Source organism: Desarmillaria tabescens (genome assembly GCF_030435595.1).
Source record: "Desarmillaria tabescens strain CCBAS 213 chromosome Unknown EV420scaffold_63, whole genome shotgun sequence".
Lineage (NCBI taxonomy): Eukaryota > Fungi > Basidiomycota > Agaricomycetes > Agaricales > Physalacriaceae > Desarmillaria > Desarmillaria tabescens.
This window is the reverse complement of record NW_026848362.1, coordinates 1-14,939: the sequence shown is the minus strand read 5'-3', so window position 1 is coordinate 14,939 and position 14,939 is coordinate 1. Positions and strand designations below refer to the sequence as shown.

At 48.3% G+C, this 14,939-nt stretch overlaps 7 protein-coding genes across 7 annotated transcripts; 3 read left to right on the top strand and 4 right to left on the bottom strand.

Annotated features, from left to right (window-relative positions):
* Positions 1–345: 345 nt before the first annotated feature.
* EV420DRAFT_1768754 (uncharacterized protein) lies at positions 346–2,255 on the bottom strand (the record flags this gene model as incomplete). Its single annotated transcript, XM_060480988.1, has 6 exons — positions 346–1,100; positions 1,164–1,200; positions 1,491–1,586; positions 1,909–1,943; positions 1,997–2,074; positions 2,138–2,255. The coding sequence occupies 6 exons, from the start codon at positions 2,253–2,255 to the stop codon at positions 580–582; spliced, it is 885 nt and encodes a 294-aa protein (XP_060324364.1). The 3' UTR covers positions 346–579.
* On the bottom strand, positions 2,151–2,899 carry EV420DRAFT_1073067 (uncharacterized protein). Its single transcript, XM_060465652.1, has 3 exons — positions 2,708–2,899; positions 2,487–2,652; positions 2,151–2,431 (listed from the first exon to the last, which is right to left on the bottom strand). Exons 1-3 carry the CDS (start codon positions 2,796–2,798, stop codon positions 2,311–2,313), a joined length of 378 nt encoding a protein of 125 aa, XP_060324363.1. The 5' UTR covers positions 2,799–2,899; the 3' UTR covers positions 2,151–2,310.
* Positions 2,900–4,945: 2,046 nt separating this feature from the next.
* Positions 4,946–5,741, top strand: EV420DRAFT_1073001 (uncharacterized protein). Its single transcript, XM_060465651.1, has 3 exons — positions 4,946–5,330; positions 5,389–5,504; positions 5,562–5,741. Exons 1-2 carry the CDS (start codon positions 5,050–5,052, stop codon positions 5,426–5,428), a joined length of 321 nt encoding a protein of 106 aa, XP_060324362.1. The 5' UTR covers positions 4,946–5,049; the 3' UTR covers positions 5,429–5,504; positions 5,562–5,741.
* A 385-nt stretch (positions 5,742–6,126) lies between these two features.
* Positions 6,127–7,452, top strand: EV420DRAFT_1072968 (uncharacterized protein). The gene has a single exon (XM_060465650.1). The coding sequence runs from the start codon at positions 6,306–6,308 to the stop codon at positions 7,062–7,064; it is 759 nt and encodes a 252-aa protein (XP_060324361.1). The 5' UTR covers positions 6,127–6,305; the 3' UTR covers positions 7,065–7,452.
* A 348-nt stretch (positions 7,453–7,800) lies between these two features.
* EV420DRAFT_1485227 (uncharacterized protein) lies at positions 7,801–8,704 on the bottom strand (the record flags this gene model as incomplete). The annotated part of the gene is made up of 2 exons (XM_060470185.1): positions 7,801–8,188; positions 8,565–8,704. The coding sequence occupies 2 exons, from the start codon at positions 8,702–8,704 to the stop codon at positions 7,801–7,803; spliced, it is 528 nt and encodes a 175-aa protein (XP_060324360.1).
* Positions 8,705–9,500: 796 nt separating this feature from the next.
* On the bottom strand, positions 9,501–10,321 carry EV420DRAFT_1072947 (hydrophobin). Its single transcript, XM_060465649.1, has 5 exons — positions 10,289–10,321; positions 9,935–10,232; positions 9,805–9,881; positions 9,659–9,746; positions 9,501–9,610 (listed from the first exon to the last, which is right to left on the bottom strand). Exons 2-5 carry the CDS (start codon positions 10,070–10,072, stop codon positions 9,563–9,565), a joined length of 351 nt encoding a protein of 116 aa, XP_060324359.1. The 5' UTR covers positions 10,073–10,232; positions 10,289–10,321; the 3' UTR covers positions 9,501–9,562.
* Positions 10,322–14,166: 3,845 nt separating this feature from the next.
* EV420DRAFT_1649563 (uncharacterized protein) lies at positions 14,167–14,704 on the top strand (the record flags this gene model as incomplete). Its single annotated transcript, XM_060478328.1, has 3 exons — positions 14,167–14,316; positions 14,376–14,570; positions 14,642–14,704. The coding sequence occupies 3 exons, from the start codon at positions 14,167–14,169 to the stop codon at positions 14,702–14,704; spliced, it is 408 nt and encodes a 135-aa protein (XP_060324358.1).
* Between the last annotated feature and the right edge of the window lie 235 nt (positions 14,705–14,939).

Sequence of the window (14,939 nt, the reverse complement as noted above, 5' to 3'; positions counted from 1 at the left end):
TATACAAATATCTAGATCGAGATATTAATAGGATTAGGAATTTGCCATCGGGTATGCAGATTTTCTGTTGTCCTTCTGGACCTCGGTCCCGAGAGTCAAGCCATGTCATAAACCGGAAGCTTGAACGACAAGGGACAAAGGAAACGGTTAGAATTCCCTGCCATAGTTAGTTGTCTACTACGTCGAACGACTTGTCAACAACATAAGGACCAACCACTGTTTCATCGCATGAGAACAGTTTCATTGGAGCAATTATCAGAACGACTCACACATAGACCGAAAATCCGAACGATACACCGCCATCTACCACTTCTCCTCCTTTAGCTTCGCCATTCTCGTCTTTCTCATCCGCCATCTGATCACCCCATGGTAGACATCCACCGTCTCGGTCGCAGTGAGCACGTAGAATTTCTTGTCATGACCAACCGACCTGCGCCCCTCAAAAAATGTCGTGCATCTCAGAAGTCAAATCATGATGAATGCACTTGATGAACTTGCGACTGTAGAATACCAAGAAGATGCAGGTCAATTTGTCCTGGGCCATAATAGGATTCGCTGGAATATCAAGCTAGAACAACCCTATATCGCTAGACCAGCGGGAAAAGTCTGCGGGTCGAACAAAGTGGAAAGAATCACTTCATACGCGTCTGCAAAAATACTTTCCAAATCAATGAGCCACGGATAGATGTCGACTTTTCTTTTCGGAACGCGTTTGTCTTGTTCTTCCAGCGGGACAGGCCATTCTCCGGAGTACAGCGCGACATCAGTAACAAGAGAATTAAATAGTAATGCTCCGAGGAAGTCTTCCAGCCAATGTGGTGGAAATCCAACCCGATGGAGATGTACAAGCGAGTCGACAAACATCACAAGATTGCCGGTGTTAATGACTCGGGCACTGGGAATATGGCTCGAGTATCCGGGAAGAATGGTGTAAACGAAAGCCCTAGTTAGCCAGACGATGAGCTCGGCTTTGGAAGCAAGCTCGTACAAGGGTCTTGGAAGTGTTTTGCGGAACGAGGGTGATATGCGAGGTTGGGACCATAGTGACCACCTGGCAGCTGAGAAATCGAGAGAGCTCTTCAATCCGCAGTGATGTGTAGCTACAAAGAATTGCAAAAAGACACCGAACTCAGTTCATACGTCTGATTGAAACTAGTACTTACTTGAAGCAATACGAATCCCCGCTTGGCCAGTCCTGACCTTCACAAGTAATTGAAGCCAACAGCCGCATCTTGAATCGGGTCGGCCTTCGATAGGACGTAGATAATCGCTCCAAGAGGACCTTGAATGTAATTGCTAAATCGGAAGAAAGGATATTATGAATGGGACGCATTATCGATATATTTGACCGATAAAATGAAACACGGGCCCGGATATCGTTATATCATCTGTAATATATACCAATAAGCAAAGTCCTTCTGAAAAGTCTTCTGAGTCAATAAACACTCCAACAATTCTTCCATCTTTTCCACCCGCTTCTCGAAACACACCTGGAACGTATCAGGCGTAATACTGGTCCCTTCTTCCCCAAATCCTCGCTGGTCAATGGGCGCTTTCTCATCCTCCGATATCCTGAACGAGCAGGGCTGTCATTATAAAAAGCGAGCGATCAGCTACGTATCTCTCGGGACATACCCTACATACACAAAATTAGCAAGAGGAACACAGATACCCGGCTAAGCATTCCTCACCGTCTACCAAAGCCAAAATTGAACAACGGTGCATCGGATCTGAGAGATCCGTTCTCGTCGAACCAGCGAGTAGGGTCGAACACTTCTGGCAAATACTAAGGGATCTCGGCATATGGACCAGTGGTCTCCGATAACGATGGCGTCCTTTGGTATGCAGTACTTTCGCTGAGATCGAGCTCGATTCCTCTTCGGACGAAGATAATGGTGAGTGACTTACCCAAATGATATCCCTAGATGCACGATGAGCAAAGCCTTCAAAAGATCTCATTAGCACCAATATAGTGAGGGCGAGGACATCAGCTTACCGTTCCCACCGACAGGCCTCCACCGGTAGCTCTCCAGTAAGACTCGAGGCAAGTCAACATAGCCATCAAATGTTGGTGCTTAAATCCAGCACATCAACTTAGAGGCTTTACAAACTCAGGAAGGAAACCCACCTCATTTACGACCAACAACAGCATCTAGTTCCTCCTGCACCCATGTCTGCATGTGGGGAAAACATGCCGCGACCATAATCACCACGGTTATCGCACTAGCCGTGGTAGTAGATCCGGAACCGAACATCGTAACAACGAGGTATACGACCTCGTCGTAGTTCAGCCGGAGCTTGGCTTGATTCTCAAGGAGATACTTCGAAAAGTAAGGCTGGACCGTATCCTGACGCCTGCAACTTGATTTCGGTACAACGAAAGCTCCTCGGCGTCCATGAACGCAGCTCTGGACGGTACAAAGGGAGATATCTAATACATTTACTTTATTAGTATTGTTTAGTAGGGGTGACCGCGCTGTACCCACCTCAATAGAGGGTACTCATCAACCATAAACGCCCCTGGTCTCACAGCAGCGCCTACACGCCCGAGAGATCGTTGAATCGCAACTATCTCCGAATCGCTCGCGTCTACGGACCCCGTTTGGCTACAGGCAAGAGATAGGATGAACGACGCGGCATATCTATACAAGACTAAAATAAGATTAGTAGAACAGACGAACTTCAGAAGCCACGGGACCTTTAATACCGTATGTAAGCATTAACTTGAACAGGCAAAAGTTCGAAATGGCCCGGGAGTGAGTGTTGCCAACGAGAGAAGAAATTTTATACGGGGTCATTGTCGATATGAAGACAGCGATTTAACTCTGCTCTAGCCCTCGAGGAGCATGGCGAGCAAGATCGAAGAAAAGTTGTTTGGACGTCCGCATCAACAAACAAGATCGACTCCCGGTCCGATTCCCTTCCGAGTCCTTCCATCATCATGTCTCTCCAATACTCCGTATACCTTCTTGATGCCAGTTTCAGCAGGAGTGCCTCTCTCGACATCGTTCCGTTTCGGCAGTGTCAACACCACCAATTGCAACAGAGGGTCCTAGCATGGAGCAGTGCCCAACTTCCTCAACTCGGTGAGCTATGATAGCTCACCGTAACTTTTTCTCGATGCTACAAGTGATTCGCCGCAAAGAACATCGACGGTCCATCTTCAGCAGCGTGTCAGCTAGGCACTTGAGCATTCTTTCGAGATTCTGGCGTCCGTTTTTCTGCTATAGGAATTGTCAGTTCTTGAAGAGGGACAACTGATCCTTCGAGATCAACGAGCATGCATCTCGTGGTTGCGACGGAAGCGTTAACATCGTGTGGTAAGGTGTGTGTCTTCCTTTATCTATTTCTATCAATGTAAAACGCGTATAGGAACGAGGCGTAGCTTTACAAAGAAGAACATGGTGGTGAAGAGTCGCAACTAGGTGCGTCGTCATGAGCTCGTCGTTCTCCATACCCTTCCTGATACCGGCCTATCTTAGCACTTCCCGATCCCAAACCCTTTCTTCGGTGTTGAAATGTTGACTGCCAATAATACGCGAATTCTCCTCTTCATCCTATGCCGCTCGACGCGTTCCCCGCTGTTGTTCTCTTCATCGACGGACTTGTCAACTTCCTGCATCAAAGAATAGTCCAACTTTTATGGGGAGGGATGCTAGGTCTAGAATTCGAAGCGCGCTGCCGATATGAAGGGATTGTGCCACCTGATGACCAGTATGGGGATGCCCCACGCATCAACTGGGACGTTCAACAAGGTCTTCCCGGACGATATACAGAAGGGGCTGGCTGTCGGCGTGGCAGATATGGAAACGCACAGAAAGGCGCTCAGGGTGTTCTACAAGATGCATGGATGTCTCGTCAATCCGTGGCCGGAAGAGCTGGTGTACGCGATGCACCAGTCGATCGTCATCGAAAAATGTCTGTATGGATGTACATGGAATGTACTTGTCACCATCTTTCTCTATGCTGACGATTCTCCCTGCAGGCTCACCGAAGAGCTGACTGCGTTCGTGTTCCGAATCTTCACACTTCGAGATTCTGGCATCCTTTTTCCTGCCACAGGGACTGTCGATTCTTGAAGAGGAACAACTGATCCTTGGCCTGTTCTGCGAGATCAAGATCTCGTGGCTGCGATGGGAGCTTTAACGTCCCTTGAGAGGTGCGTGCATTGCTCCATCTACTTCTACCAATCTAATACGTGTATAGAAATGAGGGCAAGCTTTGCGAGGAAGAACATAGTGATGAAAGAGTCGCAGTTAGGTGCGTCGCTATGAGCGAGTCGTTCTTCGTAGCGTTCCTGATTTCAGCCTATCTTAGCGTCTCCCGATCCCGAAACTTCTTTTGATTGTGACTGCCCAGTGATAGCGAATTTTCTTCATTCTGTGCCGCTCGACTCGTCTCTCATCAAGGCCGCTATCGCTCCGGACTACCGATCTCTTTATTGACGAGCTGGTCAATACCTGCACATCCAAAACCGATTCGACGTGCTCGGTCATGCATGTGGCGGGATGCTCGATCTAGAATTCAAAGTATATTGGCGGATATGGGGATGTACAGCGTGTCAACTTGGAAAGCTCAGCAAGACCTTCCCGGATGATGTACACGAGGACTGGCTGTCGGCATGGCAGTACTTTAAGGCGCCCAGAGTGTTGCATAACAAGCGCGCTATTCGTCGATCCGTGGCGAGAAAGGTTGGTCTACGCGACAAACTAATTGATCCGTCTATCGGTAGATATTTCCGTTACAATGAGAATGTGAGTGTCCACTGCATTGCCGTTCCTAATGTGTATTGACGAACCCTGAGCCTGCAGGATCGCCCTGCATACAGGACTATCATTGACCGCATTCGGCGACCCTTGTGGACAACGGACGATCGAGCATATGACTGTCATTAATACGTGAATCCTCCTCTTTACCTTGTACTGCTCAACACATCTCCCGCTAAAACGCCATCCGGATTATCAATCCCTTCATGGAGGACTGATTAACTTACTAGAGCGCACGCGCATCCAAGACGGATTCGACTTGTTCGGTTATTCATGCGGCGGGATGCTTGATCTAGAGTTCCTCACGCCTCACTGTTTGGTGTCGACCAACTCCTTCGCGGATATGGGGATGTGGAATATGTCAGCTGGGGAGCTCAGCAAGGCCTTCCCGGACGAATTACAGAAGGGACTTGCTGTTGGCGTGCCGGATATGGAAGCGTACGGAAAGGCGCTCGGAGTGTTCCACAAGAACCACGGATGTCTCGTCGATCCGTGGCCGGAAGAGCTGGTGTATTTGATGAACCAATCAACGAGGCCATCTGCGGACATCTCCGTTGCAGTGAGGTGACAGACCCTGTTTTCACTAGAGAGCTGTGTCTTGACCGCATTCGTGTTCGTGCAGATACTGCCCAGGGCATTGTCGTGGAGCCAATATATCTTAGATGGTGCAACCTCTCCGCCGTTTCGAACCAGTTTCGCTCTTATTGGTTGTGATATGGCTGGTATCCAGCTATTAAGGTATTGTACCATTCTTTGCGTCAATGTTTTTCCTGAAAATGAAGCATCCGAATACAGAAATCAGGAACCGTTCGTTCACGATTGACCTCGTGTTCTGACTGCCAACTTGCCAGATGCTTCGAAGTACGAATTCGGAGGTTGTGGCGTACATGCGTAGTATATGCGTCTTGCCGATTCAGCTAGTCATGACGAGTCATAGGCTGTATGTTCAACCAACACAACTTATGTGGCATCTCTATGTAGGCATCAAAAGACATGGTCGCCATTAGAGTCCGACAGTCTAGACATATTCATAGCACTTCGACCGGCTCTGGTGCGAAAGCATCCGATTATCGCATCTGTTCTCTCTCGCCGCGCCAACCAGTGAGCAATATTGGCATTGGCGGGATGGCGGCGGGGAACATCAATCATCATCCAGGGTCCCGAGATGTTGGATCTCCATAAAACATAACCTCATGACTATGTTTGCACGGACAAGCGTATACAGCGGAAATGAGGGTCAGAGAAGGCTGTCGCCGTGACCAAGGACTATTTTCGACTGATACTCCCCTCCTCGGTTCCCCATATCACAAAAACATAACCATTGAACGAGCCTTGATGATTTTTGACCGCGTCAGACGCGTCATTCGTTCCCTCCTACTCGACCTTGGCACCCATACACGCTGTATTTTCGTTTCTACTCCACGACTGATGACCTCCGTCGCCCAGAGGAGACGACTCGGAAAGCTATAAGAGAGGGATTAAACCAGCAGGTATTCTCAAGCCCTCACAACTGTAGAGCTTATTCGATCTCACTTCACAATGTTCGCTCGTATCTCTATCTCAGCTCTTCTGGCTCTACCTCTCCTTGCCGGAGCTGGTGTGATCCCTGTCGTCCTTCCCCGTGATGATATTGCCAGCAGACAACTCTCCTGCCCTGACCCTGCCCCATATCCTCTTCCCCATGTTGAAGAAGAATCCAACAAACGTACTGTTGTTACGGGCAGACAGGTTGTCACGATCTCCCCGGTCCTCTCCCCAGTCCTTCGCCGTGAAGAATCGTATGGCGGTGCTGTTATTACAGGCAGGCAGGCTCTTCCTGCTCCTCCCGCCCTTCCAGCACCGCCAGCACCGCCAGCACCTCCTGCTCTGCCAGCACCAGTAGCGCCTCCTGCTCTTCCGGCACCAGCGGCACCTGTAGCGCCTCCCGCTCTTCCGGCACCGCCAGCACCAGCAGCGCCTGCAGCGCCTCCTGCTCTTCCAGCACCAGCAGCACCAGCAGCACCTCCCGCTCTTCCAGCACCGGCAGCGCCTGCAGCGCCTGTAGCACCTCCTGCCCTTCCAGCACCTGCCGCACCTGTGGTGCCTCCCGCCCTTCCAGCACTGCCAGCGCCTGCCGCACCTCCCGCCCCACCCGCACCTCCGGCGATTCCAGCGATTCCCGCCCTTACAGGCAGGCAGGTCACGATCTCTCCAGTCCTTCCCACCCTTCCGACCGGCGACGAAGCAAGTGTTATTGAAGGTAGACAGGTCATTACAGGCTCCCCAGTTATCTCCCCAGTCCTTCCTCGTGGACAGTGATTTCGTTAGTAACACCGTCTTTCAAGTTAATTATAAGCTCACGTTTTCTTCACACAGGCTGCGCTACGGCCTCTCAAGGGAGTAGGAAAGTTTTCGTGAATCAGAACAAAGCGTCTTGGTGATCTTGTAAAGTGCATTCGTTTGTTAGATACATAAACAGTCGGAGAAAAGAATATTGCTGGAAAGCAGCAAACGTGCCAATAACTATAACCTTTCGAGTTTTCCCGTCATTCGGAGCTTCCTGGGAAGCATCATAGATCCTGAATCATAGTTCTCCTTGTTGAATTATCGAATGGGTGTTTCAAGTAAACCGTGGCGAGTTTTCGAAGGCTTGGCCATCGATCCATCCGTCAGAAGGAAGTTTGTCGTCGGATAAATATTGAACACGAGGAGAAAACTCTGCTATTCCACTGTCAAGCTAAGGATCAGACTTGCGGTTGACGCTGATTTGCGAATCATATAACAAAGTCTTTCAATTTGTGTCCTCGAGGATATCTACATCGAGCATGTTTCTCTTATCCACGAGCGGGAGTGTTTCATAGACCCACTCTACGAAATGTGATCCTTCCCAGGATGAGTAATCAACGTGAGGCTCAAATGTCACCTAGACGCATTACAGGAAAACCATCAAAGAACGTCCAGAAAAGACGCAGTTTCCAGAACAATATGAACTAGGGCGTATTGCTTAGGTAGTTTTATGATGGTCAATAATTAGAACGTACTACAGATATCTTCACTAGTCAATAGCCACCATCCATCCAAAGCTTGAAGATTTCCGTAGATCGCGACTTTTCAGTGGATAACTAGGGAAAAAGAAAAGAGACGAGTCAATGGTACCGCGCGAAGGCGTTGGCCATGATGTGAGTTGGATGAGCACCCAGCACTGAATCCTATCTTCATTCTGCCTCGTTGTTGAGGGTGAGTCTGGCTGATTGCGTGTCCAGAAACAGAATGAAGAGTCCGAGATCGCGATTAACGGCGGAGTATCTGACTCGGAAGCGCCATTCTGTAGGTGATGCACTGCATCTCCCACTACCTGTACGTCCACCTGCTTCGTTCCCTGCTTTGCCGAAGTGAAACCGAGACCAGCCTGCTTTCCTCGCAAGCTCATATCGCAGTCCCGTCTCCAGCGAATTAAAGTCATAGTAGAGGGAAAGGGCCCGGCTGTCAGATACTTTGGTAGCAGCGAAGAAGGACAGTGAGTGTCGTTTCTGGGTGTCTTGTTGGGTGTGAAGAACCTCTAGGCAGGTTCACTGGGAAATTACATCATCGGTTAATTGTCTTGTCCATGTTGGTGTCCCAACTCTTACGACCAATGAGCGAGCCGAGACCTGGAATCCACCGACAACTTAGTTGCTGCAGCACTTCTGGTGGGTCTCTCTCCAAGTATGAAGCCGGGGGTGCTGCTGGGACGTCGATGAAGAAAGAGAAGGACGGAGATTATGTGTGGAAGGAGAGTTCCCAGAGGTAGACCATCCTTGGAGGAGAGGCCAGACGGACCTCATCGAATAGTATTGGAATACCCATGCCAGAATGTACCACTTATAGCTGAGGTACATAGCAAGGAATGCATTCCACCCTAGCGTCGATGTTCGACTAGCAAGACTGGTTTGCAACCGCGAGCCCAAGTCGTAGGTCATGGGGAAAGGGTACACGTGGCATGATGGACAAATCAAACTTCTTCTAACCTCTAACCTCTTCGTCACCTCTGTTGTTTCCCGTCCTTCATAACGCGTCGAGACATTTGGACTCATCCACTACAGCTTCCCTCTCACGACAACGGCATATATCGATCTTTTCGGACACGCCATTGAGGAACGTGTTTGGTTTTCAGAATTCGAACGCGTCTGGTTTGCAGCTTCAGATTCTGCAAACCAGACGCGTTGACGAGACACATTGTTTGGCGAACTCAGTTCACTCACGGTCAAGGAATGGTGATAATAGTGGTGGATTAACGGCTGAAGGTGAGTTCGAGCCCATAAGCGCGACCTCTTTGCTCACCCTGCATTCCTTCATCCCCAGACGCGCAATTATGACGTACTTGGACCTCCAAAATGAACATTTCGAGAGGTCCAGGTATGCCATAATTAGCAATCTGTGTACTCGACGTCAAGCTTTGATGTTGTAGACGAGTGATCTGTTGAATTTCTGGAGTTCTTGCTATCGGTTCGTTCACCTGAGTGTTCTTAGCGTTTGGTGCTCAATATATGACTCTTGGCTCTTTATGACACCGTTATTGTCTGTCTCTTTCCGCGTCGGGCAGTCCGCGCCAGCAAAATCTGAGATAGTCATTGACTTTACTTAACGTTCAACTTGCAGCTCTCAAAGGCAATGGTCGGCGGTTGCTGAGAAAGGTTAAAAAATCAGAAACATGATAAATTATTGGCACATCTGCTACGATACGATCCAGAAATATTATTTTCTCAACCTATTTACTCGTTTCAACAGATGAATCCACTTTAAAAAATCACCAAAATGCTTCCATTCTCCCCAGTACCTTAGAGGCCGACGTTGAGAGGTGTGCAGCCAAGAGAAACAAGGCTGTTCTAAGGACAAGTGAGCGCACAGTTAATCTGGATAACACTATTACTGACAAAGTTGTTGTCATTGCAACAGACAACTTGATTGTCGCACTGGGTTCCACCGACACCAATGACGGTGATGGGGCTGCAGGATACACCGCTGTAGAACAAAGGAATCAGCCATGAGCTACCGTCTATCGAGGATACGGAAAACCTACACATTGCCGGTGAGTTGACTGACGATGACTCCGAGGGAGCCCAAGAGGGATACAACGGGGGCAGTCAAGTCGGTGGGCTAATAATTCTCGTCAGATTTCGCATCGATCATTGGGAGGAAGACAGACTCACGCTCTGGGTAGTATCACAGCATTGTGCAGTACCGGTCGCGGTGCAAGCTGCACCGTCACCACCGCCACGGGGAAGGATAGTGGCGGTCGCAAGGAGAGGTAGAGCCAGGAGAGCAGTGAAAGAGATACGGGCAAACATTGTGAAGTGAGATTAAGCAGTTACAGTTATGAGAGCTTGAAATATTTGGTGCTACAATCCCTCTCTTTTATAGCCTTCGACTGCCAGGAACGGAGGACAGTTCACGGTCATGGAGTGTAGCTGTGTGAGTACCCATGTCAAGCGGAGGGGAGAAGTGACGCTTATGACGGAGTCAGGAATCATGAATCGCTCCAAGGTACATGTTCATGAGCAAACCTATCATGGCATCAACATTCTCCGGCCATCTTTTTCAGTGAATGGGCTCATTCGCGCAAGACATAGCCATGGGTGTTATGGGGAGACGTTTTACGAAGATCTCGTATCTCGGGTGATGACCGGCGCCGCGTCGCCTCTGCTGCTCATTGAGACATATCGATGGTAGTAATGTTCAGGAAAGACCATTTTAATGCAACTTAGTATTGAGAGGACCAGATACTACAAAGTTACCTGCCATCCTCTTCCCATGATGTCGTGTTCATCAGTGTTGGGGGAGAGCGTTCGAAGCTGACTTCTTCTGGCACTGGGGCCGGTCTAGGCGTTATGTCGTTATAGGTCCATGCTGACTGGCTCCAAAGACTGACTCCTTCGTAGCAGTGACGCATGGGCGGTGCTGGTTGTATACAACCTATGATTCGTCACCAATGGCCGAACCGGCTAAAGATTAAAGACACATGATGCTCATAGAAGTCGGAGTACGAGGTCTATCATGACACAAGGCTTGAGTTGGGTTATTATTCTTCTACATGAATAACCCAATAGAAGCCTCGTGCTTGTCGTCGGACTTCAAACAAGATCAAGAGCAGACCCTGCAATTGTCGAAATTAGCAAAACACTGACAAAACCATTAAAGCTAGTCCAACGAACCTTGATTTTGCTAATGAGTAATTACGGCAGTGAGGTGTCGTCCTGAGAGAATGGTGTTCTCAGCATACGCAAAGCATGCGGAAAGAATTGAGATGAAGAGTTGCTTGGTTACAGCAACAAACGAACCCTGCCTTACCTTCCGCCGTCACCACGTCTGAGCGATGGATTTCATGAACGTCCTCGATGTCGGACTCAATGCTCGAGCTTGCGATATACCATGTTCGTCTTGCAGGTGCTGTTTCCCAGAGCATTATAATCCATGCATGCTAAATTGCTAAATGGTACCTGACGTATACGGAAAAAATTTAATATTGGCTGAAGCATACAGACTTAGCTTAGTATGTGCTCCGAAGCACAATCTAGACCCACTGCAAGATCATCGAAACCAGAGCATTCCGCCGCATTTGCCCTTTCTTGCTAGGCCTGAATTTCTGAGAATGAAGCCTAAAATTGGACTCATCATGGAAAGAAGATGGGCGTACGCTAAAAAAAAATTGTGCCTCCTCTGATTGAACGACTTATCTTCATATGGACCGTTAAGTCTGGTTTACGAGATCTCCATCTCTGCGACTATATCTTGGAATGGTTAGCCCCCTTCCTTTCAAGATGTCGCAGTCCCAGCGACTCAACCGAACAGCATCTGTATTTCATTCACAGTCAGGAGATACGCGTTTAGGATGAATGCGAGTCTGTCTATCGTAGCTGTACAAGCAAAGACGTGTGCGACAGCGCTCAATTCCCATGAATTTCCTCCTTTAACCAATCGCCTCTTCACGAGCAGACTTGACGACTAAGTACTAAGCTTTGCAGTCTTCGAATAAGCTTGGCAGTGAAACTTGATGAGCCATCTGAGTCCAAGAAAGAGTACAGAGGGTTGACTGTAATTAGATCCCCAGCCAGGCCCTCAGTGGTAGACAGTCTAGAGGCGGCTACATCGCAGGGTGGGTGCATAAACAGAGATGGATGTAAACGAAGTCGATCAACAGAAATTCGACCGCGTTACGCCATTTCAAAATTTCATGTGCCGGCAACTTGGCGGCATGTTTCCGAGTTCCCCGATTCTTTCCGAAGAATGAGGAAACGACAGAGGGTGCCAAACTGTCTGGACAGGGGCTATACTTGGGGTCAGCTTAAGTAATTTTTGTTGATTGGCGAGCATGCAGCACGCAGCGGCTCAGTTGCCGAGAGGTTGCCGCTGTGGCTGAAAAAATCTCTCTTTCTGGTTACTTTCTATTGGCTGGCTGGAAAATTGTGCAATGCACGTTGCAAGTGATTTCTACCTTTTCATCCGCTTTTTGTCGGCTCTGCAGATACCCTATATCAACTACCGCCTGTTCTGCAGCCTCGCTCAGTGGGTTATAAAATTTTCATCATCGCCATTGAGCTTGATGGCGATGGTGAGGATCTGACTTCTTGTTTATTTTGCTTGTTAGATATAAGGCTTCACTATCTTAAGGATTTGTTCTAGTCGGCTGAGCCTGCAGAGGCAACACATCTTCCCATCAGTTTCCTTTCGGCATGCACAAACGTTGAAAGGAGGCAACCTATGGCAATCCAAGGGCCAGATATCGTGTCGAGAAAGTTTGGGGATATTTGAGGGATGGGTCTGAAGGTGCGGTTACTTGTTCTGCCAATGCCCATTGTCTTACTGATTGACTGCATAGATGAATATGGCTGCAGATGATTCCAACCCCAGTTTTCAACTAGAGGTACATACAATCCCTCTTTTGTGTACCCGACAACTAAACGCTTACCCAGTATTTTTCTGTACTCCAATATTGATGGTGGGTGAATATTGGCAGAGTAAAAGTAAAGCGATTGGGAAGCGAGCTTTGGAGAAGGTATACTCACCTTGCTTTAACCTGTACTTATTTCAACATGATTCTTTTTCCTTTCAAGTTCGGTTCGAGAATGTGATTTGACTTGGTGTCTGGTATTGCTCAAGTACGTTGTTTCCTGCTAATCAGTCTGTTGTTGTAGTGATATTTGTGCAAGCACACCTCAATGATCAAGAACCTGCCATGATACATCGATACTGATGCTCTACTTGGCTGGGATTGGCACAGTGGCAAATATTTTTGCAAGCAGGGAGCATGGAGTAGAGTTATCTTTGAGTGCACGCAGGTTACACAAGATGTTCAGAGTGGTGTCGATGTCTGAGGGGGTGCAGGTGGCGAGGGGAGTTGCTACGCGCCACATGTGTACCTTCAGCTGCCTCTCATCCATCTATGATATTTTTGAATTCGTAAAATCGATTGAGGATTCAGACTCGCCATGATTGCAATGACCTCCCACTTCATTTGCATGATACAAGGTAGCCTATGCAGCAGGGAATATCTTCTTTTTCAAGACCTAATGCATATGCATGGATGGACAGAAATTCGAATGGAGAGCAAAAGCATAGCATATCACAGCTCGGATTAGATGTTAGATAGTGCAAAATGCGAGCTGGTGGCGCAGCTGCCGAGCAAGCTTTTTGCACCAACACGTTTCCATAATCAATCAAGCTGTATTGTATATTTCAGCTTGAACAAACACGTTCACAGAGACTTACAAAAAGGATACAGCTTGCCGTTTTGTACAAAAGGAAAGAATCGGGGACCCAGCAACTGCTGCTACTGGATCCAATTTCTGCAACCCTGAGCGAAACCCCCACCCTGGGTGCCAGGCTACATCATCCAGTACACCTTCGCCCTTGCACAATATGGAAGATTTGGTTCAAGAAACCAGTACTGCAACGAAGCACCATTTTGTACATGATCCAGGCAGAATCCAGAACCATGCTGACATGCAATGCAGCTTAGTATTCTGCCTGAACTCGTCCGAACAGTAGCGAAGGTCATCAGCAACCTTCCTTCTTCCTTGCATCTTGTCCTCCCCATCGGTCCAAGGGTCTGTTCGCTAGTCATCCTGGTATTGATGGTCCCATGGTATGCTTGGAATTCCTGGACAATATTCCAGGATCTTGTGAGATTTCATGAGGTCATCTGAGGTTGCCTCATGGAGAGGCGTCAATGGGCATTCACAATGCCTACCCAGCCAACTGCAAGCATGACTGGGCAACATACACTCATTTTGGCACCGTTCTCCTTGATACCCCTTCTATAAATGCCTTGTTTTTTTTTGTTTTTTTGTTTTTTTTTTTTTGCTATTTTGATTATTTTGATTATTTTTGTTTATAAACCCATTTCGCACCGCCACAAATCCGAACTTCAACTCAAACCTCAACCATGACTACGGCTCAAATCGAGCGCATCAATAGGTCTTGGTCAGAGCTTTGCCATTCGGTCAATCAGGTTCTTCAGGCTGGCAATGGCGACCCCCACCGAATTCAGCTGCAACTCAATGAGGTTGCCTATTGGGAACAGTATTGGACAGAGGTCTGTCGCAATAATTATCATCAACACCTTATTCTTTGATTAATATTTGCATACCACAGGCCCAAGTCTACTTCTCAGATGACTATGTTGTGATCATCAATGCTGGACTTCTCGCGATGAGGACTTCATTAACTTCGGAATTGTTCATCTCCAAGGATCCTCCGAAGCATGCTCCCCTCCTCCAGCCACGATCCAAGGTATACACGGGATGGAGAGGATGTCCACCTGCTGATATAAATCCTACCATTTTGGGGGTGCTCACGGAGAGCCATCGCTCCCCCCCTCGCATTGCTGATCTCTTTGACATTTGCCCCCGCACTGTCAGCCATCATCAGGAAAGCAATGGCCTCTGAGAGCCCAGAAACGCGCCCTTCCAAACCCTCATTGATGAACATGGCCAAGAATACACAATCCACACCCCTACAAGACCGCAGATGGCCGACCTGTCTGACGAGGAGCTGGATAAAGAGGTTGAAGAGATCCTTCAACGTTGTCCTGGCTATGGGCATCAGCAAATCAAGTCGGCGTTGGGTAGACTAGGTCATCGTGTCTCTCAACAACGTGTTGAAGCCTCAAGGAAACGTGTCCAAGGCCCGCCACCAAAATTTGGCAGGTGACCCACA

Coding starts and splice junctions, on each gene's coding strand:
- EV420DRAFT_1073067 (XM_060465652.1), bottom strand. CDS start 2,798: ATGACCCCGTATAAAATTTCTTCTCTCGTTGGCAACACTCACTCCCGG. Junction 2,653..2,707: donor CAAGTTAATGCTTACATACG/GTATTAAAGGTC, acceptor ATCTTATTTTAG/TCTTGTATAGATATGCCGCG. Junction 2,432..2,486: donor GATGAGTACCCTCTATTGAG/GTGGGTACAGCG, acceptor TAAATGTATTAG/ATATCTCCCTTTGTACCGTC.
- EV420DRAFT_1073001 (XM_060465651.1), top strand. CDS start 5,050: ATGCTTGATCTAGAGTTCCTCACGCCTCACTGTTTGGTGTCGACCAAC. Junction 5,331..5,388: donor GACATCTCCGTTGCAGTGAG/GTGACAGACCCT, acceptor GTGTTCGTGCAG/ATACTGCCCAGGGCATTGTC.
- EV420DRAFT_1072968 (XM_060465650.1), top strand. CDS start 6,306: ATGTTCGCTCGTATCTCTATCTCAGCTCTTCTGGCTCTACCTCTCCTT.
- EV420DRAFT_1072947 (XM_060465649.1), bottom strand. CDS start 10,072: ATGTTTGCCCGTATCTCTTTCACTGCTCTCCTGGCTCTACCTCTCCTT. Junction 9,747..9,804: donor AGTCAACTCACCGGCAATGT/GTAGGTTTTCCG, acceptor TTTGTTCTACAG/CGGTGTATCCTGCAGCCCCA. Junction 9,611..9,658: donor GTTGCAATGACAACAACTTT/GTCAGTAATAGT, acceptor ACTTGTCCTTAG/AACAGCCTTGTTTCTCTTGG.